General features: G+C 44.4%; 1 protein-coding gene across 1 annotated transcript in view; it reads left to right on the top strand.

Annotated features, from left to right (window-relative positions):
- The window catches only part of DLGAP1 (DLG associated protein 1), a 966,059-nt gene extending 940,118 nt beyond the window's left edge, over window positions 1–25,941 (top strand). Inside the window, exon 14 of the mRNA XM_073550898.1 lies at window positions 25,217–25,941. Coding sequence (XP_073406999.1) covers window positions 25,217–25,411 — 195 coding nt within the window. The 3' untranslated portion in view covers window positions 25,412–25,941. The remainder of the gene's footprint in view (window positions 1–25,216) is intronic.
- Window positions 25,942–27,744: the final 1,803 nt, after the last annotated feature.

Raw genomic sequence — 27,744 nt, 5'->3', positions numbered from 1 at the left:
ATATATATGTGTCTCAATGACATGTGTGTGTATATATATATATATATATATATATATATATATATATATGTATTCTATGTGTCTAGATCTATTCTTTCGTTTCTTTATTAAACCTGTCAGTGTGATTTTACTGTATAGCGCACTGAATTGCCGGCTTTTCTAAAAGACACCGGGTGCGTATTTCTCGCAAGTCACATGTGTGGTCCGTGTGTAATGTGTATTTTTAGTGCACCCATAGACTTGCATTGGCGTACTACAGTCGTAATACGCTGACAATCGCAGCATGCTGCGATTGGCACGGACTGTAGAAAATATGCGAGAAAAATACGGCTGATAGGAGCTACCCCATAGAGAATCATTGGTCCATGGGCAATGCGTTTTTTTTATTGCCTCTCACTCGTCCGTATTCCTCTCTAGTGTGATGCCGGCGTTACAGTTAAATTCTGTATGAGCCTTTACCTTATATGTTTCTATCCCTTATGGCGCTGAACTGTAGTATTACAGCAGTCCTGTTATAGATACCAGGGTGTAGATAACAAGATACCTTATATACATCTACACAGATTATGGGTATTTGTCAAAGGGTTAATATTTGTTTTATTCATTATAGTTAATAGAACCATTGGGGTTCTGTCTGAATTATGTATTTTGAGATTTAGATGGAAACCTCTATGTAAGTACTCAGCGCAAAGTGCAGGATAAGTGTGAACAGAGTCTTAAAGGGAACCTTTCACCTCATTTTTCGCATATAAGATGCGGCCATCCTGTAATGCTGTAGATAAGCCCCCAATGTAAACTAAAAGATAAGAAAAAGCAAGTTAGATTATACTCACCCAGGGGCGGTCCGGTCCGATGGGTGTTGCGGGCCTGCCTTCCATCTTCATGCGAGGACGTCCTCTTCCTTGCTTCTGTCGCGGCTCCTGCACAGGCATAATTCTCTGCCCTGTTAAGGGCAGAGCAAAGTACTGCAGTGCGCAGGCACTGGGAAAGGTCAGAGAGGCCCGTTGCCTGCGCACTGCTGTACTTTACTCTGCCCTCAATAGGGAAAATCAGTACGCCTGCGCAGGAGCCACACCAGGAAGCAAGGAAGAGGACATCATCTCATGAAAATGGGAGGCGCCAGACCCGGACCCGCAACACCCATTGGACTGGACCGCCCCTGGGTGAGTATAATCTAACTTGTTTTTCTTATCTTTCAGGTTACATCGGGGGCTTATCTACAGCATTACAGAATGCTGTAGATAAGCCCTTAATGGCGGTGGCCGCAGCTTATAGGCGAAAAATGAGGTGACAGGTTCCTTTTAAAAGTGATTTGAAATGTTCTGTTCACCACAATGTTACCAAGAAAAGCTTTTGGTAGCAGAAATATAAGGGGTTTCAATGTAACTGGTAGCACAAAAACTGGAAAAGGAACCTGTGCATTTTACGTATCTAATGCAAGTCTATTGAGGAAATGTGCACATGAATCTACACAGTGTATTTGCAAGACAAATTGACATGTTGCGGATTAAAAACACGCACCGCAGGTCAGTTTACATTGCATAATATTTCTTATACCATCCACTTTGCAGGGACTGTAAGATGCATTTTTGAAATACACAGAATCAAAAACTCATTTTGCCAACATAGCCTTAAGGTTTCCTTACACACAAGGTCTCGTTAGGGTTTGTTCCAAAATTGCTGAGCTGAAACTTTATGTTTATGGTGCAGTCAGAAATGAAAAGCTGTGGGCATAGCGAGCCTAACAGCTGTCTGAACCATATTCCCTTTTTCATCAGTCATGACAACCTTGAAGGCAAACTGTGTTTTTACAGAACACAGTTTTAGTTTTTGACATAAAAATGTTTTTTTGTTATTGTTTGTTTGTCACAGATTGGATCCCTTTTGCTCCCACACCTCAAGTTCACTTTTCACCTTTAAACCTGTCACAGAAAAAGGCTCCTGGCTTCTTCTCACCCTACAACCTGCACCAGTCATCCCATTCCCTCATATCTCCTCTCCCCTGCTGTCACTGTCTTCCTAACTAAAATGTTTAACCTATTTCTGTCTCCCAGTATCTTTCCCTTCTGATCCAAACATAACCCCTTTACTAAAAAAAAATATCCCTAGACCAGAACTGCTCTGCTAACTACAGACTGGTCTCTAATCTCCACTTCATCTCAACACTCCTGGAATGCTGGTCCACTCTCCCCTAATCCGCTATTTGACAGATAACTCCCTTCTCGACATATTCTGTAGCACTTTACAATTAAGCTCAGACATGTACAGGCAATAGAGATATTACCGAGTAATGCTTAGTTCACCAGCTAAAGAAGGAGTGAGGGCCTTGCTCGTAAGCTTACAATCTATAAAGAAATTGGGGGAACACACTTGGTTAAAAAGTTTATATCATGTGTGGTCCAGCCATCATTATAATAGGAGTTTTAAAATAAAGCTCCATGATCCAGTCATCAGCCAGTATCTAAGTACAGTCACCAAGTGCTCTTGAGTGCATGGAGAATGTGAAGACAGAGGAATAGGAGAGAACAGATTCTTAGAAAATGAATATCAGGGAAGAGTTTAGATTAGTATAGTGAGATGATAGGCCTGTCTAAAGATATGTTTTAAAGCACACTTAAAAATGTGGAGGCTAGGGGGCGTGGCATGGCGGGCGAGGAGTGAGGACACGCTTTGAAGAGGCTCCCGCTCCTACCCCGGTAACCGATCCAAACAGAGCCTGATATAACGCCATTTACCCAGATGCTTACCAGGAAGAGCAAGGGGAGTGTATCCACCGGTCCCGCGGCGCCCGACAAAGCTCCTCAGAAGATTTCCCGCTACTTTTCAGGAGCGGTGAAGAGGAGAGCTGCAGGCGCCATGATGGATGTGGCGCGTGGCGCACGACCTTCCCCGCTGGCGGCGGGAGGCACAGCACCGGAGGCAGGAGAGAAGTCCGGGGAGAAGGTACACGGGGGAGCCTCTCGGGGATCTGATGAGGCGACCGCGGGGGTATCACAGGAGATGAGGCACTCTCCCCTTGTTAAGACCGCTGAGCCCCTGGGGATCCATCTCTCACAGGGAGACCCCGCGGTCATACAGGCACAGCCAGGTGCCATTGAGACAGGAGAGGGCCCTGAAGCGGCTTCTGTGGAACTCCCCGCACTAGACATTACCAATCCCCCAGACATGGATATAGATGTTTCTATTAACCCCCCTAAGGATTCTGCAATACACAGGGAGATGGACCCCACACTAAGAGAACGAGCAGATTACTCATCACCATCGCCCGTCTATCAGGTTGGACTGTTATCCAATACAACCTCACCGTCTGTCTGTCTAACAGGTGCATCTATGCTACAACATGGGATGCCAGCACCTATGTTTGCGGGGCACTCCTCAGTACCCATCGGAGTCGATTTCAATCTACTGTATAACAGGCTAAAGGACATTCCGACGAAACAAGATATGGAACAGTACATTGTCCGCTTGGAATCCTCCTATAAAGCTGAACTTTCCATACTCAGGGACGATATCCAGCAATGTGGTGAGAAAGTTGAATCTCACGACCAGCTCCTGACCTCCCTGAGTGATAGAATGGAGGCCCAGGAAAATATAACAGCAGCTCAAGCCAGACAAATACAGACCCTAGCGGAAATGCTGGATGATTCGGAGAATAGGGGGCGTAGGAACAACATAAGAATACGGGGATTGCCCGAGTCTGTACCTTCCCAGGACCTACATTCCACTTTGAGAGGCATCTTTAATTCAGTATTGGATAGGCCCCAAGACACCCCATTGGAGTTGGATCGCGCCCACAGAGCTCTGGGCCCGCGTCCTAGAGAGCAAGACCCACCAAGAGACGTGATATGCAGGGTGCATAAGTACCAACTTAAGGACGCGGTCATGGGAGCAGCTAAGAGGGCAAAATCCATAAGCCACTCTGACACTCGAATACAACTTCTACCGGATTTGTCCAGATGGACCTTGCAGAGGCGTAGAGCTCTCCGCCCCCTCCTAGAGGAGTTGCGGCGACACGATCTTTCCTACACATGGGGATTTCCGTTTTGTCTTCGAGTCCAGAGGAGCGGCAGAGTACACCGACTGAGCCACCCTGGGGGCATCCCGGCTTTTTCGGCCGCCTTGGATATACCTGAGGTGGATATTCCTGAATGGCCATCCCTACCATTGTTTTATAGGATGGAGGACCCTCGTGGAGATCCAGAGCCTCAACGTCAGCGCAGACGAGGAAGAAGGCCCAATGGGCGTGGGCGCGCACATCTCAGAGAGGAAGAAGCAGTTTGATCATCCAGTATTGTTCGACTAAATTTTTCCTTTCTACCCGATCGGACATGGGTCTACATGGGTTTGGAGGGGAAGGGGAGATTCGGGGATCTTTGCTGAGAGTAATGCAGGTCTGAAATGTAAATATGTTTACAATACCGGATGATTCTCCTCCTCCAACCTTTCCCTATCCTTTGCCCCCCCTCTCCTCTCTTCCCCTCCCTCCCCCCCCCTTTTTTTTTTTTTCTTTTCTTCATAAAGTTCCTTTCTGTGGATTGAAGAGGGGTGCCCTAATTTAGAGGGTAGACCTATGCTCTAAAAGTTATGTTGTATTGGGATTACAAAGTCGAATGCCTGTATACATTAGTAGTTCGGTTGGGTTCTATTTTGCTTCTTTTTCTATTTGGATAACACAGATAGTAATTACAAAGTGGGATGGGTCATGGCTCATACACTCATAGTTACGAGGGGCTGTGTGGGGCCGGCTCTCCGCTTTAAAGGTTTGCAACTGATATAACATAATGGGATCGGACGCCGGAGGGGACGGCGTCTCCGACTCTTCTTTTGCCATACTCTCACCCCCCGGAGGTCTGCTTGACCATTAAGGCACGCAGCATTTAGTAATAACCTCCACTAGGATCTAACGGTTTGTCGGAGTGGGTCTATCCACATCCGTATTGTTATAGTTTAATTTTTCTTACTACTGTTTCTTTAACCCTTACTCATTTTCTCTGCTTGTACTCACCTCTTCCTATTAGTTCCCTCTTCACCTCCTTATAGCGGGCACCGGACTCCGAGGCTGACCTACTTCTATTGGCGAAGTCTGCATTTTTGACTTCGGACTACAAACAGAATGACGGGTAAGAAGGCCATACAAAAGATTATATTAGGCTCATTGAATACCAGGGGTTTTAATATCTCGCAGAAACGGTCTCAAATATTATATGGTATGCACAAGAAAAGAGTAAATGTGCTGATTTTACAGGAGACACACTTTAAGAGTGGACATGTCCCTAATCTACATGATCGCTATTATACAACATGGTTCCATGGCACCAATCCTGACTCACGATCCCGAGGGGTGTCTATAGCACTTCATAAATCCCTCCAACATACAGTGTTGGATACGCTGGTCGACACGGAGGGCAGGTACGTGATCTTAAAAATTCAGATTTTTTCAACAACATACACTATAGCAGGATGGTATGCCCCCGGTCGGGACCAAATTCGAGCCACTAGATCCTTCTTAAAGACAATGGCTGACTTCGCTGAGGGGGTCGTCATAATAGGGGGAGACTTTAACATGACTCTTAACCCGACTTTAGATTCTTCAGCAGCGAGATCTCACATTTCTCTACGTCAGCTGTCCTCTTTGAAAAAAGACCTTCATAACTTACGTCTTACGGATGTCTGGAGACTTTTTAATCCCAACGGGAAAGACAATACGTACTTCTCCACACCACATAACTCATATAGCAGAATAGACTTTTTTCTCCTTAGTCATTGTGCATTGGCATGGGATCCGAAACCATCTATTGGAGGTTTCCTATGGTCGGATCATGCTCCGATCTTTCTAGATATTAGTCCTCCTGATTCAGTGACACGACAGTGGACGTGGAGACTGAACGATAACCTTTTAAAAGACCCTACCTGTGTGGCTGACATTAAGACCACCATAGCAGAATTCTTACAATTTCATAAATGACACCACTGCCATGCCTATTAAATGGGAAACTCTTAAATGCATCCTTAGAGGGACTCTGATTAAACATGGCTCTCGCTTAAAACAAAGGAAAAGTAGGGAAATTATGGACCTTACAGAGAAAATTTCAACATTGGAGATGAAACACAAGAAGGATAGGGAGACAGAGACGATGTCTGAATTGATTAAGTGCAGAGACGATCTGAAATCCTTATTAAATGAGAAGTCCCGGCATCAAAGAAACCGATTTAAGAGTATATTATATGGGCAGGCTGATAAATGCGGACGCCTTCTAGCCAGATTTTTACACCCCCGTAATCAGACTACATATATTCCTTCTCTTCAGCGACGTCATGGCCAGACAACATCAAATCCAATGGAAATTCTAGATATAATGCGGCAATACTATCATACATTGTACAATATTAATAGTGATCGCTCCCCTCATTCGCCTCTAGACCCTCAACCACACATAGAATCATATATACATGACACTGCCCTTCCAGTGTTGACCACGGATTTGACGTCATCACTGGATACTGATTTTACGACAGAGGAGATTGACGAGGTTATTCAAAATACCCCGGCAGGTAAAAGCCCAGGACCAGACAGCTTCTCCCCTTATTTTTATAAGATGTTTCGCGAACAACTTAATCCCATTATGACGCTAGTGTTTAATTCCATCGCGATCGGCTCCCCATTTGTTCCACAATCCTTAGCGGCCTTTATTATGGTGATACCGAAACCAGGGAAAGACCCAAAAATAGTGACCAACTACCGTCCAATATCTCTCATTAACGTAGACGTAAAGTTATATGCAAAAATTTTAGCTAATCGATTGGCCCCTCTTTTGCCTTCGGTGGTACACTCGGATCAGGTGGGGTTTATACGAGGAAGAGAGGCAAGGGATGGTATAGGTAAAACCCTTATTCTGACTGCTCATGCAAAAGCAAAACAGAAACCAATGGCTCTGCTGTCGATTGATGCAGAAAAGGCCTTTGACCGTGTACGCTGGGTATTCATGTTTGCGGCCCTTCGACAAATGGGACTGGGTAATCGCTTCCTACAAAGGATTGCGGCTTTCTATTCCAACCCTTCGGCGAGAGTTAAAGTCAACGGGGCGATGTCGGATCCTATAACCGTTGGGAACGGAACCCGACAGGGGTGTCCTTTATCGCCCTTGTTATATGCAATAGTCATGGAACATCTTGCAGTGGCGATCAGGAAGAACCCCAGTGTGCACGGTTTATGGGTAGATCAGGTACATTATAAGGTCTCTCTTTATGCGGATGACCTCCTCCTATATATATCCCAGCCTCATATTACCCTCCCATCATTGATGGAGGAGTTCCAAAAATATGGAGCAGTCAGCAACTTTAAAATTAATTTCCAGAAAACCGAAGCCCTCAATATATCTCTGAGGCAGACAGAGCTTACAAGAATCATGGGAAACTTTCCCTTCAGATGGAGGTTTAAAGCTATTCAATACTTAGGAGTTCAAATCCCTACTGATATGAATGATCTGTACAAATTAAATTACCTGCCCCTCTTGGACTCAACCTTAAAACGTTTAAGAGAGTACGGACGAAAAAATATCTCGTGGTTTGGTAGGATGAACTCATTTAAGATGGATATTCTCCCCAGATTTTTATATTTGTTTCAGGCGGTTCCGATTACTCCGCCGAAAACTTTCTTCCAGACCATCAGATCGGCATTGATCCGATTTATCTGGCAGACCTCCAAACCCCGACTAAAGTACTCTACCCTGACCGCCCCGAAGTTCAGGGGTGGCGCAGGCCTCCCTGACCTTGAGTTATACCATAGAGCATCTATACTGGCACGCTTATTTGATTGGCAATTTGGTCATCACTCCAAACAGTGGGTTCAACTAGAACAGACATCTTATAAGGTTCCATTGCGCCATCTCCCATGGATCCGACGCCATGACTTGGTCACAAATGATTCTGAGGGAAATACAGACGTTTTGACTCGTGGGGTTTTACAGTTATGGAATCGGGTTAAAACCAGAAAGAAACTGATCAGCACCCTAAACCCGCTGACTCCACTATTTGGTAACCCGGATTTTCCTCCAGGGTGTTGCAGAGACCAATTTCTGGGTTGGCATAGAAGGTCTGACTTGCGTTTGGGACAGGTGTTGATAGAAGGGAGGGCTCCATCTTGGGAAAGCCTAAGGGAAGGGTCCTCCTCGGGAGCAATCTCCTGGTTGGAATATAATCAGTTGAGATCTTTTATTCGGGGACATTTGGGCGACCGTTCTTCTCACCCACCCATGACACGATTTGAAAACTTATTATCACAACAAGATCCTCCTTCTCACCTGATCTCTCTTTTATATAAGATACTTCACTCAGACGATCCGGATGCGGCTCCAAGTTACATCCGAGCATGGGAGGAGGAGATGGGACATAAATTTACATCTGAGGACCTTGATAAAGCTTACTTTTTCACACATAAAATGTCTCCGGCCGGGGGCGCACAGGAGAAAAATTTCAAGATACTGTCCAGATGGTACCTGTCCCCCGTCAGGCTAAAGTCAATTTATCCGTCAGCTGACGACACCTGTTGGCGATGTAAGACGGAAAGAGGCACGCTTTTCCATATCTGGTGGCAGTGTCCTGCTATACAACCCTTCTGGGTAGAGGTTTTTGGAGCGTATCAAAAGATTTCTGGAACACATGTTCCACCCTCCCCGCAAATTGCCCTCTTGTCAATCCTCCCAGGCCCCATATCCACTCAGAAAAGAAGCCTTCTCAGATTTTGCATTTCTGTGGCGCGCATGGTCATTCCACGCCATTGGCGCACAACAGCAACACCGACCATGGCAGAATGGGTGACAGAATTTGCAGATATATTCCGTATGGAGGAATTAATGGCCGAAATGGAGGGAGACAATACCCGCCTGATTCGTGTGTGGCAGCCTTGGATACTATTCAAGGAAACCCCCGAATTACCTCGCTTGGTCGAGGGAGCAAGTTAAAGGTCGGCACGGAGGCCCGAGGCCCGCTTACTTCACTTCACCTCCCTTTCTCCCTTTTCTTTCCTCCCCCCTTCACGCTCTCTTTGAGTTTCTTATTTTGTTTTCTTAGATTCTTTTTATTGTTTCTTGACGTACACCTCCACTGGTTACATGGAGACTTTGTTAAGCATGCCCGCAGTTACTACTCTCTTAATTAATGATGTTGATGTTCCGAAAGAAACACGGGGCGGCGTGACATCTTTTCCGTTGATGTCTGTATACGCAATAATATATGACAAATGTATATATAGTTAAGAACAACAGCCACGGGATGGTATACGTGTGCCCTCTGGTATACAATTATCTTGATGACTCTGCGGCACCAGAAGATATTTCGTCATTACGAGTGTATAGCAATAATGTGGCTTCATGTGCCTTGGTGTACACTGTTTGTTGTCTTGTACTTTGTTGTTTATTTGTTTTCAATAAAATAGATTCAACATAAAAATGTGGAGGCTAGGTAAATCAAATTGTCAGGGATAGTTCATTCCAGAAAACTGATGAAGCACGAGAGAAGACTTGGAGACCGAAGTGGGCGGTTTGCATTATGGAGGATGATCAGTGCATGGAGAGCACATATACAGTGAGAGACAGAGATGAGGGAGTCACACAATGTATAAATGCATAAGAATATTTTTTGGTCATATAGTCTGCTTGTTTAGATCATTTACATTACAGGCTACATTCCCACGATCAGTTTTTATTTTGATGCCATGTATTTTCCCTGCATCAAAAATGCAGCGTCTTACAGTTCCAGCAAAGTGGATGGGATTTATAGAAATCTCATTCCCAATGTGCTTTTTATTTATGCTGAGTAAACAGACTTTTCAAATCTGCAGCATGTCAATTTTCTCGCAGGTACTCAGGAGTTTTCTGTGCAAATTTTCACCCCAGAATTACATTACAAGCGGAAAATCCACAGGTAAAAACGCACATGCATTTTTATTGCGTTTCCACAGCGGAAACGTATAAAAAATGTATGTAATCCGCACGTACATATGTCAATAGAGTTCAGTGAAATCAAAATACTAGAAGGTTTCAAAAACAAAGCAGCTTTCTTTAAAGAATGAGATCACAAACAGAGACAAAAACCACAGCATCAAAAATATGATAAAATAATGCACAAAAAAAGCAATGAAATAACACAAGTAACCTAATTTAAATAATAGATGCAATAATTTTGCAACATAAAAAACGCACCAAAAGCTCATTGTGGGAACGTAGCCTTGTTGTTCACAATGAGTCATACGCGTTTGAATCTGAGCATTTATCGACTAAGCTCTCCACAATGCTGCACAATGCTACATCTCCTCCTCGTATCTATCTACCACCCTTTCCATTTTCTATAGAACAAACCTCTCAATACTGCCTTCAAGACTTTTCTCATGCTGCACTAATTCTCTGGAATGCACTATCCCAGAAAATCAGATGACTTCACAATGTCCACAGTTTTCAGCATGCCCTAAAATACATCTATTCTGACTCCTTTCCTTTTTATCTTTGCCTTTTGCCTTATTCCGAAGAACAGGAGTCCTTTATTTAAGGCCTGATAAAGATGTCTATTTTTCCACAGATGTCTGTTTTTACTGGCAGTGATTTTCCAGTATACAAAGTTATGTTATATATATAATTATTTGCAAAGCTTTTTTTCATTACAATATTTTTTTAAATTTATTTTACTCACTTATATAACGCCATTAATTCCGCAGCTCTTTACAGACATTATTGGCACTGTCCCCAATGGGGCTCACAATCTAGAATCACTATCAGTATGGGCTCATGCTCACTTGCAAGAGACTCACATCATTCTCGAGCGAGTCTCTTGTATAAATACCCGGCACTGCCGCCAGAACTTAGACCGGAGCGTGCGGCTGCATAGAGATACATGTAGCCGCACGCTCCGGTCCGAGTGCCGGTGGCAGTGTCAGGTTTTCATGCGAGTCTCTTGCAAGTGAGTATGAGCCCTATGTCTTTGGAATGTGGGTGTCATGATCCCAGTGCAGGTTTTTGACCTGCATGTCAGGGGTTAATGCCTTGAGCTCAGTGCAGGCTTTGACCTGCACGCCTGGGGTTAATTATTATGGCCTCTCTGGTTCAGGGAGAGCTTTTTATAGCCCTGAGAAACTCCAATCCCTGTCAGTTATACTTTTGCCTTTGAGTGTTGTGACCCTTGTGTGCCTGTTCGTTGTCTTATAGCTTGCTTATATGTTCTGATCCGGTTCTGTCCCCCGTTGTGAGTTTGCCTGTTGATTCTGTACTGTATATCTGCTTCTCTGGTTTCTGACTTCTTGGCTACGTCTTGACTATCCGATCTGTCTAGCCCTTTGGTAATTGTCGTGCTATCTCGTGCTTTGACCCCGGCCTGATCTGGTTTATGTCCCTGTTTATGCCAATTAGTAACTTTGTTCCATAGTTACCATTCTTGGAGTTTTCCTGCAGCTCCTAGCTCTCTGGAGTTTAGGCCACGCCCCCAGCAGTCACGTGCTTCAGGTCCTGTGGGTCTGAAGCATGCATCTTCTCTGCTGCTGCCCGCTCCACAGGTATCTCTGAGCACAGTTTGTCTTACTTAGGACACGCGCACTGGTTCAGTGAGAAAGTGCAGTGCGGTGTTCCTGTCAGTGGGAGGAAACCGGAGTACCCGGAGGAAACCCACACAAACATGGGGAGAACATACAAACTCCTTACAGATGTTGTCCTTGGTAGGATTTGAACCAAGGAACCATTAAAAACAAAGAGCACACATATGGCATCCATGTACTGTCTTAGAGCAGATTCACACGTCCAGATAATTCCGGTACCGGAAAAACCGGTACTGGAGCTATCCATGTCCATGTGTCCGTGTGGATACGTAGGCCATCTGTGTGGCATCCGTGTGCTATCCGTATGTCCGTGTGTACCATCCGTGTGCTGTCCGTATGGTGTCCGTGTATTGGAAAAATTAGTTTCAATGTTAACCCTTTGTCTTTTAAAAACGCACACGGATCGCACACAGACAGCACACGGACAGCCTCCGTGTGCGGTACGTGTTTACACGGACCCATTGGCTTGTAAGGGTCCGTGTGATCCGTGCTGTTGCACAAAAACGGACATGTCAGCGTGTTTTGCACACGGACACACAGTCCGTGAAAACACGCTGACATCTGCATAGACACATTCATTAGAATGTGCTACGCGTGTCAGTGTCTCTGGTACATGAGAAAACTGTCACTAAACGTACCGGAGCCACTGACGTGTGAAACTGGCCTCAGTGTAAGGGGGTCAGGGCTTAGCCCCTTTTAATGTTGATGCTACTATTTATATGTATATAATTGCTATATATTTCATTGTGACGTGTTTTCGTATCTTTGTATTATATGTAAGCTAGGGACAATGCATTACGGAAAATGACCACTAGATGAGGGCACTGCATAGGAAGGTTTAGTTGTAGGACACTTAGAGGTAGCTGGGAATAAGGAGGGGTAGCTGGGAATAAGTGAGAGAGATGTCCTGGATATAGTCAGCCAGGGGTAGACCCCTGTGTGCTGCTCAGGTGGCCTCTGGCCTGGGCTGCTTAGCTACCATGAAACGTTCTGAAGTAGAAGCCCAGTCATCCTAGGAAGAGAGTGGGAGGACAAGGAAGAAAGAGAAGAGTTAAGTGCACAGTATCTGCAGCAACGTAGTGAAGAGTGGAGAATTTACAGAAGAAGTTTGGGTACAGAAGAAGTTAGAGTGGGCCACCGTGAAAGTACGCTGGCAGGATAACCGTATAAGGGGTGGACGACCCAGTAGATAATATTTCTGAGTCTGGGACAAAGTCGGTTTCGGGGAGATATATTGAAGTGGCGTTTTCACTGAGCTCCTCGTCCCGTTATATCTTTGTGGCCTATTCCTATGACGAAGAAGAAGTTAGGGAAAGAAGAAGAAAATGCATTGCTGGTACTGTGACAAGTGTGCTGGAAGTGCTAAGGATGTGCTGTGTCCTGAAGACAATAAACCCATTTTGTTTGAAGTTGCTTTGGACTCAGCCTCCTGTCCTTTCAATGCAAGGAAGAATGGGGGACACGCAGTGAAGAAGTAGCTGCCAGCACTGTGAGTATGGATTGTGCTGACATGACTACAATCCTGTCGCTAGTTCACATTAGGACTCAAAGACAATGGATGATTTTGATCAATGACACGAATCAAAAATGGACATGCTTCCATGGTTTGTTTTGCAAACTAGGGTCTGCAAAAAACACAGACACGAGAACAGTCCCATAGACTATAGTGGGTATGTGTTTTATCCATGAAAAACACAGCACACATACGTGAAAAACAGATATCTGAAGGAGGCCTAACAGTATCGCTCACACTCCCTCCACCATAATGCAATATTTTTCTGTGTAGATAATAGCTGGATGGATGGTTATGGCCCTGTACACAAGAACTGGCAATCTATGATTAAATGGCACAAAAGGTATGAAGTAGTTGTTTTATGCTACATCCTAGCCATCTTTCAATTGACTGTATGCATATTTCCCTATTCTTTTAATGAAAGATGGCTAGGGAATTGCACAGAACAATCACTTCTTACCTTTTGCGCCGTTTAATCAATGATTGAAAGCTGTTGTGAACAGGGCCAGAACGCCTTACTTGAATAGTTTTTTGTTTAGTTTTTGTCTAATGTATTATTATTATTATTTATCATTATTATTATAGCACCATTTATTCCATGGCGCTTTACATGTGAGGAGGGGTATACATAATACTTACAAGTACAGTAATGTTAAACAATACAAGTTACGACTGGTACAGGATGAGAGAGGACCCTGCCCGCGAGGGCTCACAATCTACAACGGGATGGGTGAGGATACAGTAGGCGAGGGTAGAGCTGGTCGTGCAGCGGTTTGGTGGATCGGTGGTTACTGCAAGTTATAGGCTTGTCGGAAGAGGTAGGTCTTCAAATTCTTTTTGAAGGTTTCCATGGTAGGCGAGAGTCTGATATGTTGTTGTCACGCTCACGCCTTGGCTGAATGGCGTGAGCCGGGGGGTTGTGGCCCCACTGTGCCACAAACCAGACTACCCTGGAAGGGGCGTAACTACGGCAGCTACCTCGGTCTTCACTGGAGCCTCTGATGGTGAGGTCAGGCTTGTGCGGCAGGTAGCTGCCGGGTGCCACTCCAGGGTGGTGTCTGGCTGTGGCTGCTGATCCCACTCGGGAACAGGACACCTGGACAGGTGTGAGTGACAAGCAGGCTGAGACAGGGTAAGTGGACACGGCTGAGACACAGGGCAAGCAGGCACAGCTTGGTACACTGGCAGGCAGGCACGGCTTGAAGACAGGGCAGGCGGACACGGCTTGGAGACCCTGGACAGGCGGGCACGGCTGGGAGACACAGGACAGGCGGGCACGGCTTGGAGACACAGGACAGGCGGGCATGGCTTGGAGACACAGGACAGGCGGTCACGGCTTGGAGACACAGGACAGACTGGTGTGGTATGAGAAGGGGCAGGTAAGGACCTGTTCACACAGCATGTGTAGGCAGGAAGGAGTGGTGTATGTTGGAACAGGATTTGGACCTGTTCACACAGGAGGTGCAGGTATGGATATAGGCTGGAGTGTGGAGTAGGCAGAGCTGCAGGGGTGCGGAGCAGGCTGGGCTGCAAGGGGGCCATGCAGGCAAAGCGGCTAGGGAGTCATGCAGGCAGAGCGGCTAGGGAGCCGAGCAGGCAGAGCGGCTAGGGAGCCGAGCAGGCAGAGCGGCTAGTGAGCCGAACAGGCAGAGCTGCGAGGGTGCAGATGCACAGACAGAGCTGCAAGAGTGCAGATGCACAGTCAGAGCTGCAAGGGTGCAGATGCACAGTCAGAGCTGCAAGGGTGCAGATGCACAGTCAGAGCTGCAAGGGTGCAGATGCACAGTCAGAGCTGCAAGGGTGCAGATGCACAAACAGAGAGGACACAAATGTTTCTATACTAATGCACAAAGCATGGGCAACAAACAAGGAGAATTGGAACTACTAACACAGGAAAAGAAATATGATGTCATTGGAATCACTGAAACTTGGTGGGACAATACACATGATTGGAATACAAGACTAGAAGGATACAACTTATTTGCAAGAAACAGACTTGATAAACGAGGAGGGGGTGTCGCATTGTATGTTAGAAACGCGTATATCTGCACAGAGATTGAAGCTTCAGAGACTGGGAGTTCTGTGGAAACTGTTTGGGTAAGAATACAAGGACAGAACAATGGAAAGGACACCATTGTAGGCATTTACTACAGGCCGCCTGTGCAAGCTGAAGATATGGATGAACTCTTTATGCATCAAATGGCCAAGTTCTCCAAAAAATATGACATAGTTGTCATGGGAGAGTTCAACTATCCAGACATTTGTTGGGAATCTCTCTCAGGCAAAACTAACAGGTCAAGGAAATTCTTATCCTCTCTTGCTGACAACTTTATCTTCCAAAAGGTAAGGGAGAAAACAAGGGGAACTGCTACCTTGGATCTAATCCTTATAAACAGGGAGGAAATGGTTGAGGAGGTAAAAGTGGCTGGGACCCTAGGAGGTAGCGACCATGCTATTTTAGAATTTTGGATAACTAGAGGCGGAAGACCTGTGAAGACTCAGACGTCAAGGTTAGATTTCAGAAAGGCAGATTTTAAGGGATTCAGAAAGAGAATTGGAGGGATCCAATGGCTGGATATCCTTAAAGACAAAAATGTCCAGGAAGGATGGGAAATCTTGAAAAATGAAATTCTCAAAGCACAGTTGTTAACAATTCCGAAAAGAGGGAAGAATAGGAAGCAGTTAAGGAAACCAGGATGGATGAACACAGAACTTAAGCACATGCTAAAAAGGAAGAAAAAAATGTTTATAAAATGGAAAGAGGGAGGCATATCTAAAGAAGAATATAATGCTGTCTGCAGAACCTGCAGGGCACAAATCAGATTAGCTAAAGCTGAAAATGAATTGAGGCTTGCAAGAGATGTCAAAAGCAATAATAAAGGATTTTGGGGATATGTCAAAAGTAAAAGAAAAGTCAAAGATGCTATAGGATTTTTACAGGATGAAAATGATGAAATGGTAAGACAGGATGTTGAGAAGGCTGAACTTTTAAATTCCTATTTTGCATCTGTTTTCTCTCAGAAAGGAAATGTAACATCAACTGTTATTCACTGTCCTATTAAGGGAATAGAAGAATCCAGGATATCTATAAACAGAAAGATAGTGAGGAAACACTTAGCTAGCCTAAATGAATTCAAGTCTCCAGGTCCAGATGAATTACACCCCAGAGTACTGAAGGAGATAGCAGAAGAAATTTTTGAACCCCTCTCTATAATCTTTGAAAATTCTTGGAGAACAGGAGAAGTGCCAGAAGACTGGAGAAGAGCAAATGTTGTTCCTATCTTCAAAAAGGGGAAGAAGGTGGACCCAGGTAACTATAGGCCGGTGAGTCTGACTTCTATACCAGGAAAGATCTTTGAACAAATTATTAAACAACATGTATGTCAATACCTGGATAAGAATGAAGTGATTAAACAGAGTCAGCATGGGTTTGTAACTAATAAGTCATGTCAGACTAACTTAATTTCCTTCTATGACGGTATCACTGATTGGGTGGATCAAGGAAATGCTGTAGATATAGTATATCTTGACTTCAGCAAAGCATTTGACAAAGTCTCTCATACAATCCTTATTGAAAAAATGATTAAGTATGGAATGGACAAGGCAACTGTTAGGTGGATTCATAACTGGCTTAGTGATCGGACCCAAAGAGTGGTCGTAAATGGCTGCACATCCAGTTGGAAGAATGTCTCAAGTGGGGTACCACAGGGCTCTGTCCTGGGCCCTGTATTGTTCAACATCTTTATCAACGATTTAGATGAAGGAATTGAGGGTAAACTGATTAAATTTGCTGATGACACAAAGCTAGGAGGGATAGCTAATACTAGAGAAGAGAGAGAGAGGATTCAAAAAGATTTAAATAAACTGGAGAAGTGGGCAGCAACTAACAGAATGGTTTTTAACAGGGAGAAATGCAAAGTACTACATCTGGGCAATAAAAATGGAAAAAGCATATATAGAATGGGAGGAATAGGGCTAAGTGACAGCACATGTGAAAAAGACTTGGGTATACTAATAGATCACAGACTGAATATGAGTCAACAGTGTGATGCAGCAGCAAAAAAGGCAAATGCAATTCTAGGATGTATTAACAGAAGCATACAGTCTAGATCACGTGAAGTCATTATTTCCCTCTACTCCTCTTTGGTCAGACCTCATCTGGAATATTGTGTCCAATTTTGGGCACCACATTTTAAAAAAGACATCAACAAACTGGAGCAAGTTCAGAAAAGAGCGACCAGAATGGTGACCGGTCTGCAAACCCTGTCTTATGAGGAAAGGTTGCAGGATTTGGGAATGTTTAGTTTGCAAAAGAGAAGACTGAGAGGAGACTTAATAGCTGTCTACAAATATCTAAAGGGCTGTCACATTGTAGAAGGATCAACTTTATTCTCATTTGCACAAGGAAAGACTAGAAGCAATGGGATGAAACTGAATGGGAGGAGACACAGATTAGATATTAGAAAAAACTTTTTGACAGTTAGAGTGATCAATGAGTGGAACAGGCTGCCACGAGAAGTGGTGAGTTCTCCTTCAATGGAAGTCTTCAAACAGAGGCTGGACAGACATCTGACTGGGATGATTTAGCGAATCCTGCTTTGAGCAGGGGGTTGGACCAGATGGCCCAGGAGGTCCCTTCCAACTCTACAATTCTATGATTCTATGATTCTATGAAAGACACAGCAGGGAAGGAAGCCACAGACAAGGAGAAAGGGAGACTAAGGTAGGACAGAGTACAGACAAGGTACTGGGACCAAGACTCAAGGGCCAGAATATTCAGCCTCCTGGCAGGCAGACAGAGAAGTACTAGGCAAGGTACCAAGACACAGGAATACGCAATAAGAGCCTTCAGAGAAGGCAAGACATAGGACAGGGCCTGGCTAACTCAGCAGCAAGGAGCTAACTGAGTTTAGACATTGCACAGGCAATGTTTCAGTGGGTGTGGTGGATTAATAGTCAAGAGCTCTAGGTGATTGGTCAGGGACAGATTAGACAGGTGCAGCCTGACTGCATAAGAACCAGAGAGTTCTGGTGCCGCCCCCCTATACCCACATAGCCAGGAAGCATACAGAAGAGCAGAGGCACAGAGCACAAGGCTGGCAATAGACAGAATTCACAGCATGACCCGGAGCAGTGAGTAAGTTGATGTGCGGGGGATGGGAGGCCATGCAGTGACGCCAGCAGGGTTGTTACAGTTGTGGTAGAGAGTTCCAGAGTAGAGGGGAAGCGCGGGAGAAATCTTGTATGCGATTGTGGGAAGAGGAGATAAGAGGGGAGTACAGAAGGAGATCTTGTGAGGATCGGAGGTTTCGTGCAGGTAAGTACCGGGAGACTAGGTCACAGATGTACGGAGGACTCAGGTTGTGGATGGCTTTGTATGTCATGGTTAGGGTTTTGAACTAGAGTCTTTGGGTAATGGGGAGCCAGTGCAGGGATTGACAGAGGTGAGAGGCCAGGGAATAGCGGGGGGACAGGTGGATTAGTCGGGCAGCAGAGTTAAGAATAGATTGGAGGGGTGCGAGAGTGTTAGAGGGGAGGCCACAGAGCAGGAGGTTGCAGTAGTCAAGGTGGGAGATGATGAGGGCATGGACTAGGGTTTTTGCAGATTCTTGGATGAAGAATGTATGGATCCGTGAAATATTTTTGAGTTGAAGTCGGCAGGAAGCTGAAAGGGCTTGGATATGTGGTTTGAAAGAGAGATCAGTGTCAAGGATAACATCGAGGCAGCGAGCTTGTGGGACTGGAGAGAGTGGGAAGCTGTTCACTTTAATGGATAGGTCTGTTGGGGGGGTAACGTGAGATGGGCGAAAGATGATTAATTCTGTTTTGTCCATATTAAGTTTTAGAAATCTAGCGGAGAAGAAGGATGAAATAGCAGACAGACATTGAGGGATTCTGTTTAGTAGGGAGGTGATATCTGGACCAGAGATGTAGATCTGTGTGTCATCAGCATAGAGATGATACTGAAAGCCATGAGATTCTATGAGCTGTCCGAGGCCGAAGGTGTAAACGGAGAAGAGCAGGGGTCCTAGGACTGAACCTTGCGGGACTCCGATGGATAGGGGGCGCGGTGAGGAGGTGGTGTGCGAATGGGAGACGCTGAATGTCCGGTCTGCTAGGTATGACGCAATACAAGATAGGGCCAAGTCTGTGATACCAAGAGATGAGAGGGTCTGTAGTAATAGGGAATGGTCCACTGTGTCAAAGGCAGAGGACAGGTCCAGGAGGAGGAGGACAGAGTAGTGTCGCTTGGCCTTGGCGGCTAGTAGGTCATTGGTGACCTTAGTTAGGGCAGTTTTAGTGGAGTAGTGTGGCCGGAAGCCGGATTGCAAGTGGTCAAGGAGGGAGCAAGAAGAGAGGTGGGAGGATAGTTCAAGATGGACGTGTTGTTCCAGTAATTTTGAGGCATAGGGGAGAAGTGATATAGGGCGATAGCTAGATACAGAGGATGGGTCAAGAGAGGGCTTTTTTAGGATAGGTGTGATTGAGGCATGTTTAAAGCTTGAGGGGAAAACACCAGTTGTTAGTGATAGGATGAAGAGATGGGTTAGGGTTGGTATGAAGACTGTGGTGAGGTTTGGGATGAAGTGGGATGGGATCGGGTCAAGTACACAGGTAGTGAGATGTGATCTTGAGAGTAGAGTGGAGAGTCGATCTTCTGTAATGGTGGAGAACTTGGTTTTGGGGGAGGAGGGCAGGGCAGGTAGGAGGAAGGGCACTGGGGGTTGTTGACCAAAATTGTCTCTGATGTTATCAATCTTCTCCTTGAAAAATGAGGCAAAGTCTTCAGCTGAGATGAGTGGAGAGGGAGGAGGTGCTGGGGGGCGGAGGAGAGAATTGAAGGTTTGAATTGAAGGAGAATTGAATAACTGTTTAGGGTTGTGAGACAGGGAGGATATGAGAGATGAGAAGTAGGTTTGTTTTGCTGCAGCGAGTGTGGCCTTGAAAGTAGTGAGGGACTGTTTGAATGTGATGAAGTCTTCACTGGAGTGGGATTTTTTCCATCTCCGCTCAGCAGCCCTGGAAGCCCGCCTCAGTTCTTTGGTCAGACTGGTGTGCCAGTGCTGTCTGTTGATTTTGCGAGTTTTGGTATATTTGAGAGGGGCAACTGATTCCAAAGCTATAGCTATTGTGGTGTTATATAGAGCGGCAGCGGCATCTGCATTGTGTAGGAAACTTATGTCTGTAAGAGGGAGGAGGGATTCAGACAGTGAGTGTAGATCGAGGTGTTGAAGATTTCTGCGAGGGTGTGCGAGTTTTTGAGGTGGGGATTGTGGACCTGAGGAGGAGAGGGAAGAAAATGTAAGTAGGTTGTGGTCAGAGAGAGGAAGAGGTGAGTTAGAGAGGCTAGATAGGGAGCAGAGGCGGGTGAAGATGAGGTCTAGTGTGTGGCCATCTTTGTGAGTGGCTGCAGAAGACCATTGAGTGAGGCCGAAGGAGGAAGTGAGAGATAGAAGTTTAGTGGCAGCTGAGAGGGAAGTGTCAATGGGGATGTTGAAGTCGCCCAAGATGATAGTGGGGATATCAGTGGAAAGGAAATGAAGTAGCCAGGTGGTGAAGTGGTCAAAGCAGGTGGTGGCTGACCCTGGAGGGCGGTATATGACGGCTAGTTGGAGGTTGGAGGGGGAGTAGATGCGCACAGAGTGCACCTCGAAGGAAGGGAGGCTAACAGAGGGCGGCAGTGGGATTGGGGTGAAGGAGCAGTTATCTGACAGGAGAAAACCAACTCCTCCACCATGCTTGCAGCTGGGGCGGGGGGTGTGGGAAAGGTGGAATCCACCATATGAGAGTGCAGCAGGAGAGGCTGTGTCAGAGGAGGTGAGCCAGGTTTCGGTGATGGCGAGGAAGGAAAGTTTGTTAGTAATAAAAAGATCATGGGTGAAAGAAAGTTTGTTGCAGACAGAGCGAGCGTTCCACAGAGCTCCTGTTAGTGGGACTGGGGAAGCTGGGGCTGGGCGAATGTGTATATGGTTGGAGTGGTTACGGAAAGTTGTGATTGGGTGTGGACGGGAGGTAGAAATGACTGTGGAAATGTGGTGAGGAGGACCAAGATTTGGAGAGATATCGCTGGCAGTGAGGACGAGCAGAGAGAGTGTTAGCAGGTGGGAGCAGGAGAGGACATGAGGGGGCTGCCTGTGTTTGGAGACAGAGGATTGTATGTTGAGGAACAGATCTGAGGAAGAGGCGAGATGGATTGGAAGGATTGAAGAAGAGATGAACAGTTCCTTACTAGGTGTAGGGGTTAGTGGGGTTATAAGAAAGTGAAAGATTATAGGGGTTAGAGTGGAAACAAACAGAAACATTGTTTACAGTGACTCTTTCCAGTTACCTTCTGTTCCCTTCTGGTTCAATTCTGGATTAATTCATATTTTCATATCATCTCACACTTTTAAGATACACACTGCAGACTAAAGTCTTGGCAGACTTGTACTATGCAATATATGTGCTACAATGTGCACATAATTCTGTTTATATTTATAACATTTGTATTATAAAGTGCTGTGGAATATGTTGTCTAACATTACTATGTAGTAGTGTGGCGGCACAGCCCACATAATTGCTTCATGCTAATAGCTTAGGGCAGGACCATGCTGTCAACCTCTTCACATTCTCCAACTGCATGGTAAATCAATCTCACATGCAAAAAGGAAAACAAATGGCCTTCTAGAACCACTGAAGATGACCCTCTCTGACCTTCCGACCTTAAGACCATACAGCTGTAAAAACCTTTGTGACAGGTAAACTATTTCTATACTTAGCCATAGATGGCTCATTTTTCAAAGCAATAGAGGCACATAAAACTGTAGTTGTGAAATACTAACGGGTTAATGTAAGGCAACCAGCTTTGCCGAGTCTTGTTTTTGAAAGGTAAATCTTAATTGACAGCTCTGAAGATCTCAGATATGTGAAGAAACAGGCAAATCTATTATAATCAGACTATAACATGGGGATTCTGGAGCCTTTTCAATGGGAGCAGATCTGCTGAGAGGAACTGAGGACAATTGGAAACACAAACAAGCCGTTTGCAGCAGTTATGTCACCCTACCACATGGAGGAATGCAGAGTAATTGGAGCTTTCAAAGAGTATCACTTTACACTCTGCAGCATGGAAACCTGCAGGATTCTAAACACACTACTCTGCTTCATTTTGCTTTCTCAAAAGGAAAACTGAAAGATGCCAAAAATGAATGTTTGTTAAAGGCCAGAGAAAATCAGACTTATGTAGGATACCTTGGCTTAAAAAAATGATGGATTATCAGAAATGTTCCCCCTTTGAGCCTTTCCATATGTTAAGTGCAAACAAAGCTCAAACGCGGAACAAAATAGATATAATTTTTATTGCAGTGTAAAACATTCAAGGGACACCAATAAAGGGGGTCACTGTCACACATTCTGAACATCCGAACACCCACCGCAAAACGGGATTCTGGCATATGCTTCCCTGGGGCCAAAGGCTATAATTGTGCCAATAGAGCGAACGTGTGCTCTGTCGTGCAGTATTTTCGGCCGTATATGCCTACTGGAGGCGGACAATAAGATGAAAATTATGCACGGCAGAGCACAAGTTCACTGTGTCGGGCATGTTATAGTCTATTGCCCCATCGGCACATACGCAAGATTCCCGTTTTGTGCAGGGGTTCGGACGTAAGCACCGAAGGGGCCACCCAGCGTGTCATAGAATGCAGTGTGAAAGCATCCTTAGAAACAAAAGCTTTAGGGATCCAGCACAAACAAGTATTACAGATCAGTGGTAGGCTACATCACAGTGTCTGTCGGAATATCTATATTTTTTGTATTGCAAAAGGAACACTGACGGAGGTTGAAAAGGTAGTGCATGGCGAAGAGTGTGAGCCTAGCCTTACGTGTAAAATAATAGCCCTAAAAATGTATATGGCTGTAAGCAGGGGGAGCCCTATATGGTACTCCTTATTCTGTTGAATTTGTCTGCAAGTAATACCTCGTAGTGTGTGTGACTTTTAAGAATCAGACATCCAGTGGCTGCATATTGTAAATAGAGCATCATACTGGGCCCTAAACAATTTAGGAAAATATGTAGGACTATCTTACCTGACGTGATCAGAGCCCCACCAAAGCAATGATCAGGCTGAGGAATTGTTCCAGTTGAACACTCTAAGACATATAAGTCAAGCTCTGGTCTGCAGGCCAAATCTGGCCCTCAGGTTGATTATATTCACTTGCAACGTATGAGAATCCTGGATGCTGATACAGTTGAAAGGAATAATGGAAGAGGGAAGCCGTCCGCTCCCTCTCCTACCATTCTCCATCTGCGTCTGATGTCTCAGCGCAGTGGGTGTGATGATGTCACTATTTTGCACCCACTCTACCGAGCATACTGTGTGGAGGGCTGTGTGCGGATCACAGTTGGGACATCATGTTGTGTTGGGGTCACCATACTTTGGGACTGGGGTGGTGGAAGTTACAGTAGGGCCATCGTACCGTGCATGTGGAGGGTACTGCCGAGATAATCAATGTGGGGGTATCATTTAGTGATGGAGGGGGAATTTTGTTGGCATCATACTTTATGAGGGCAAATAAAGGTCAATCTAGGTAGTTTAATAGGAGAAAAACTGCTTTTTAACTCTGCAAAGTTATGAGATATGCTCTTCTATGACCCCATCAAATATTAAAGTTTATTTTTTTCTTTGGAGATGAGGGGGGAATTAGAACTTCTGCTATGGGGCCCCATAATTTCTATGTACGCCCCCACCTGCGAAGAAATACCCTATGCTCCAGTCATATGATCTGACTCTTAAGATCTATTAATTAAAATGTATTTGGTTTGTGAGACATCCGCTCTAAGTTTGTTTCCATAGGAAAGGTTCATTGTTACATTTGATGATAAGGAAAATCTTCCTCAATTGTAAACTTTTTTTAAATAAACATCAAGATTGGCCTGCAGCTAGTAGTAGTAGTAGTAATTTCAAACAAAGGTACGGGCAGCACGGTGGCTCAGTGGTTAGTCCTGGATTCGAATCCCACCAAGGAACAACATCTGCAAGGAGTTTGTATGTTCTCCCCGTGTTTGCGTGGGTTTCCTCCGGGCACTCCGGTTTCCTCCCACACTCCAAAGACATACTGATAGGGAATTTAGAATGTGAGCCCCATCGGGGACAGTGATGATAATGTGTGCAAACTGTAAAGCGCTGCGGAATATGTTAGCGCTATATAAAAATAAAGTGGACTGTCAGCCACAGCACCCTTTACAGGCATCAGGGCATCGATCTAAAAATGGGTGGAGCAATACAAGAAACACAAACCTTTTGGGTGATTTTAGGCATGGCGATGAGCCCTCCAGTTTCCAACAAGAAGCTGTGTCTATTTACCTGCAATAATTACTTCTTGTTTTATACTTTGTGCAACATTCCATATCTTAGCTCCATGATTGCAGCTCAGCTCCCATTGTCTAGAATAGGGTCTGAGCCACTACACAGTGAATAGGGCTGTGCTGCTCAGTTAACTTTATACATATGGCTGTTCCTGGTGTTATTAACAGATAATAATTTTGTCTAGAGGTGTTGGCCATGCACCCATTTGGTATTGGCGACCTTTCATAAGGATAAGCCATCATCAATGCCATAAGTCTGGAAAACACAACTCCCTAATCATTTTTCCTGGACACACAGCAGGGCTCAGGAGTAAAAGAGCACTTGTAGCTCCCAACTACAGAAGCTACTAAGTGAAATGAAAAAAAAAAGTGACCCCTTTCTTTTAAACTGCATTTATGAGGTGGTGTATTAAGTATTTTGAGCTATAGTTGTTTTTTCATAAACTAATGAGCAGCAGATGATGCCATGTGAAAACTTCACAATGTGCTTGTGACACTGCATAAAATGTTCAGTATGTTGTCCTTGATATGGCAATGCCATGTATGTGTACTGGGCACATTGCATGGTTCCGGAGGTAACTGGTCGACATTCAGCTTTTGGAGTGAGGATCTTGCATGGCTCAGAAGATAACGGCTGCCATTTAGCTTTCGGAGTGTGGGCTTTGTTTGATTGTTGTTTGGTTCCCTTCGCATCAAGAGTAAGCATCATAAGTAAGTATAAATGTTATTTTTATTCCTGTAATTGGGATGGATTTTTATAAATTGTGTTTTTTTACAGGCTTCCATTGCACTATGGGGGGATCCTTGGACTACGACAGACCTTCAGCCCGCTCAATTTGCGCAGCAAGCTTTGAGACCCCCTCAGGATTATTGGGGGTCCCAGTGGTCAGACATCACCTATAAATGTGTTTTAGTGATACAACCACATTTTTTGTTATTTGTTTTAACTTTTTTAATCTTTTCAAACATTTAACTTTATTTTTCTTGTAACTTTTATAATACATTGGGATGCTTCATTTCAATACATTGTAGGAGATTTGTATCTGCTTTTGTGCTTTGTAGAATCTATAGTAGTTCACAGGGAACTTGTTACAAAATAATACTATTTCTGGGGGCTTCCATAGGTTCTGTTGGCTGCTAGTAAAGCACCACTCAGACCACAGCCTGGGCTTACTACGGAATAATACAGAATCAGGGGCTTTGTGTAACCAGATTATAGATATACATCCTTCACTAACATAACATATTAAGATTTTTAATTGCACATGTATAAAGCTACATCCTGTCATCGCACTGCGTTTTTGACGCTTTGTTTCTATAACTTGACTTATAGCTTATTTAGTCAATAGTATTTCTACTGTTCTGTTAGTTCACCAAATGAATGAATAAATACACAAAATGATTTAAAATGAACTTTTCGCACTGGACCAAGTGAGAATTGAGAAGTGACTGTCTTTAGGTTCCTCATAATATAAATCACACTGCGAGGGTGGTCTGCTTCATACTCTGGACCTTCACATGAGCAGATTTCTGTCTGCAGGATGTCAGAACTACATGTTTCCATAGAGTATTTTTTATACTATTATAGACAGTTTAGAATTTGTTACATCTTCACAACTTTTTTCCCTAAATAAGTCTGTTCCTAGTAATGTCAAAACATCAGAATTCATGGCTCTGCAAGTTCTCTTTACAGAAAAAAATATTCTATTTCTGGAACAGAGAACATTATGCTCTAGATTTCCAAAGAGGTAAGGCTAGTTGGTGGTTTTCAGTATAAAAGAAAAAAACCATTTCAGATTTGAGGTTTTTAAAGAGGTTGTTTTGTTATTTTTGTTAATGATCAGGTTGAGCACAAAGGTTCTGAAGACCCTGGTCCGATGCCCACGTTGGTAGGTCATGGTTGCCAGACCATAGCAATGCAAATCTTCTACTACTTTTGGCATTCTTATTATTAGGCCTCGACATTACAACATTATGACACATGCGTGACATCGTGGCATCCTACTAATCAGAAGAGGCTCCCAAGATGCTGCAGGTAGTAGGAGGTTCTCCGTGCTCTGGTGCAGCGGTCACAGTCTACCAATGTTGCCGTTGGACCTTGTGCTCATCTGTAATTACTGTGCTTACTGATACACTGTATGTTTTCATCCTTTTATTCAAATCAATATAATGTACTGTTAACAAGAAAAGAAAAAAATGGCTGAAGATGAAGCCTGTCCTAACAATGTCAGTTTTTAGCAGTTTCTTGTGAATAACTAAGTGACCACATCACCTATGAATTCAGGTTTGGCATGCATGTTTCCACATTCTCTCCACAATAGACAAATTAAAGACCAAAGGTCAGGAACTGTTTGGCCAAGAGCAAATGATCACCTATATAATGCATTTACAAATACACATGAATTATTGTCTTTGCAAAGTGTTCAGTTGGAAATGTATACTAAATAACTGCTATATACCACTGGTGGCCACTTATCTCCAAGGAGAAGAAAAATAAAAGGCATTTGAATTCAGTCTTTATTTAAATAGTAACCACCGTTTTACTTTTTATTTTTCATAAATGAATAGTACTCACAAAAATACTCAACTTTGTAATATATCTTTCAAAATTAGCTTAAAAGCCATCCCACCAGTGTCAAGGTGTACCCAAATTCGGGATAGTCCAAACCTCTAGTATTAAAACCTTACCATGCGTCATAGTGACATCAGTGTGAATAAGGGCCGAGCAGGATCGGGTTCTGAACATGCACTCTCATCAAATGGGAGGTAATGTGCAGCGCAAAGAAAGGAGGTACACCTTGATGCTGGGGGGGAGCAGCTTTTATGCTTTTTTTTTTAAAATCAAAACGGTGTTTACTAAGTACCCTGTTTATTTATATGCACTATTGCTTTTACTTATTTCCTTACAGCAGGGTATATATTCATTTTGTTCTTACTTAGGTTTTATTTTTTTATGTATCAGACACCGGCTGCATGATTTCAGCCATGTATGTTTATCACTAAAATGCTGCAGCGCTTCAAAGAAAAGCATATGTTAAAGACTGCTGCATGGGTGACTAGTTGGACAGGTGGGTCCCCAGTGGCCTCTCCCCACCCGCTCTCCAGCAATGATAGATCTCTCCCTGTACACGCACTCAGGGTGAGTTCTGTCACTCCAGGGGAGCGGGTGGGGAGAAGCCGTTGGGGACCCACCTGTCCAACTAGTCATCCGTGCAGCCGGGTCCCCAGTGGCTTTTAATGTAAATTGTTCTCTGAAATGCAGCAACGTTTCAGAGTCACACATACCTGGCTTACCTCATACGGCCA

This window comes from Dendrobates tinctorius, unplaced genomic scaffold (assembly GCF_039654945.1).
Source record: "Dendrobates tinctorius isolate UK_male_01 unplaced genomic scaffold, ASM3965494v1 ptg000171l, whole genome shotgun sequence".
NCBI lineage: Eukaryota > Metazoa > Chordata > Amphibia > Anura > Dendrobatidae > Dendrobates > Dendrobates tinctorius.
Note: the sequence above shows the minus strand (reverse complement) of the source record. Positions and strands in the feature narration are given on the sequence as shown.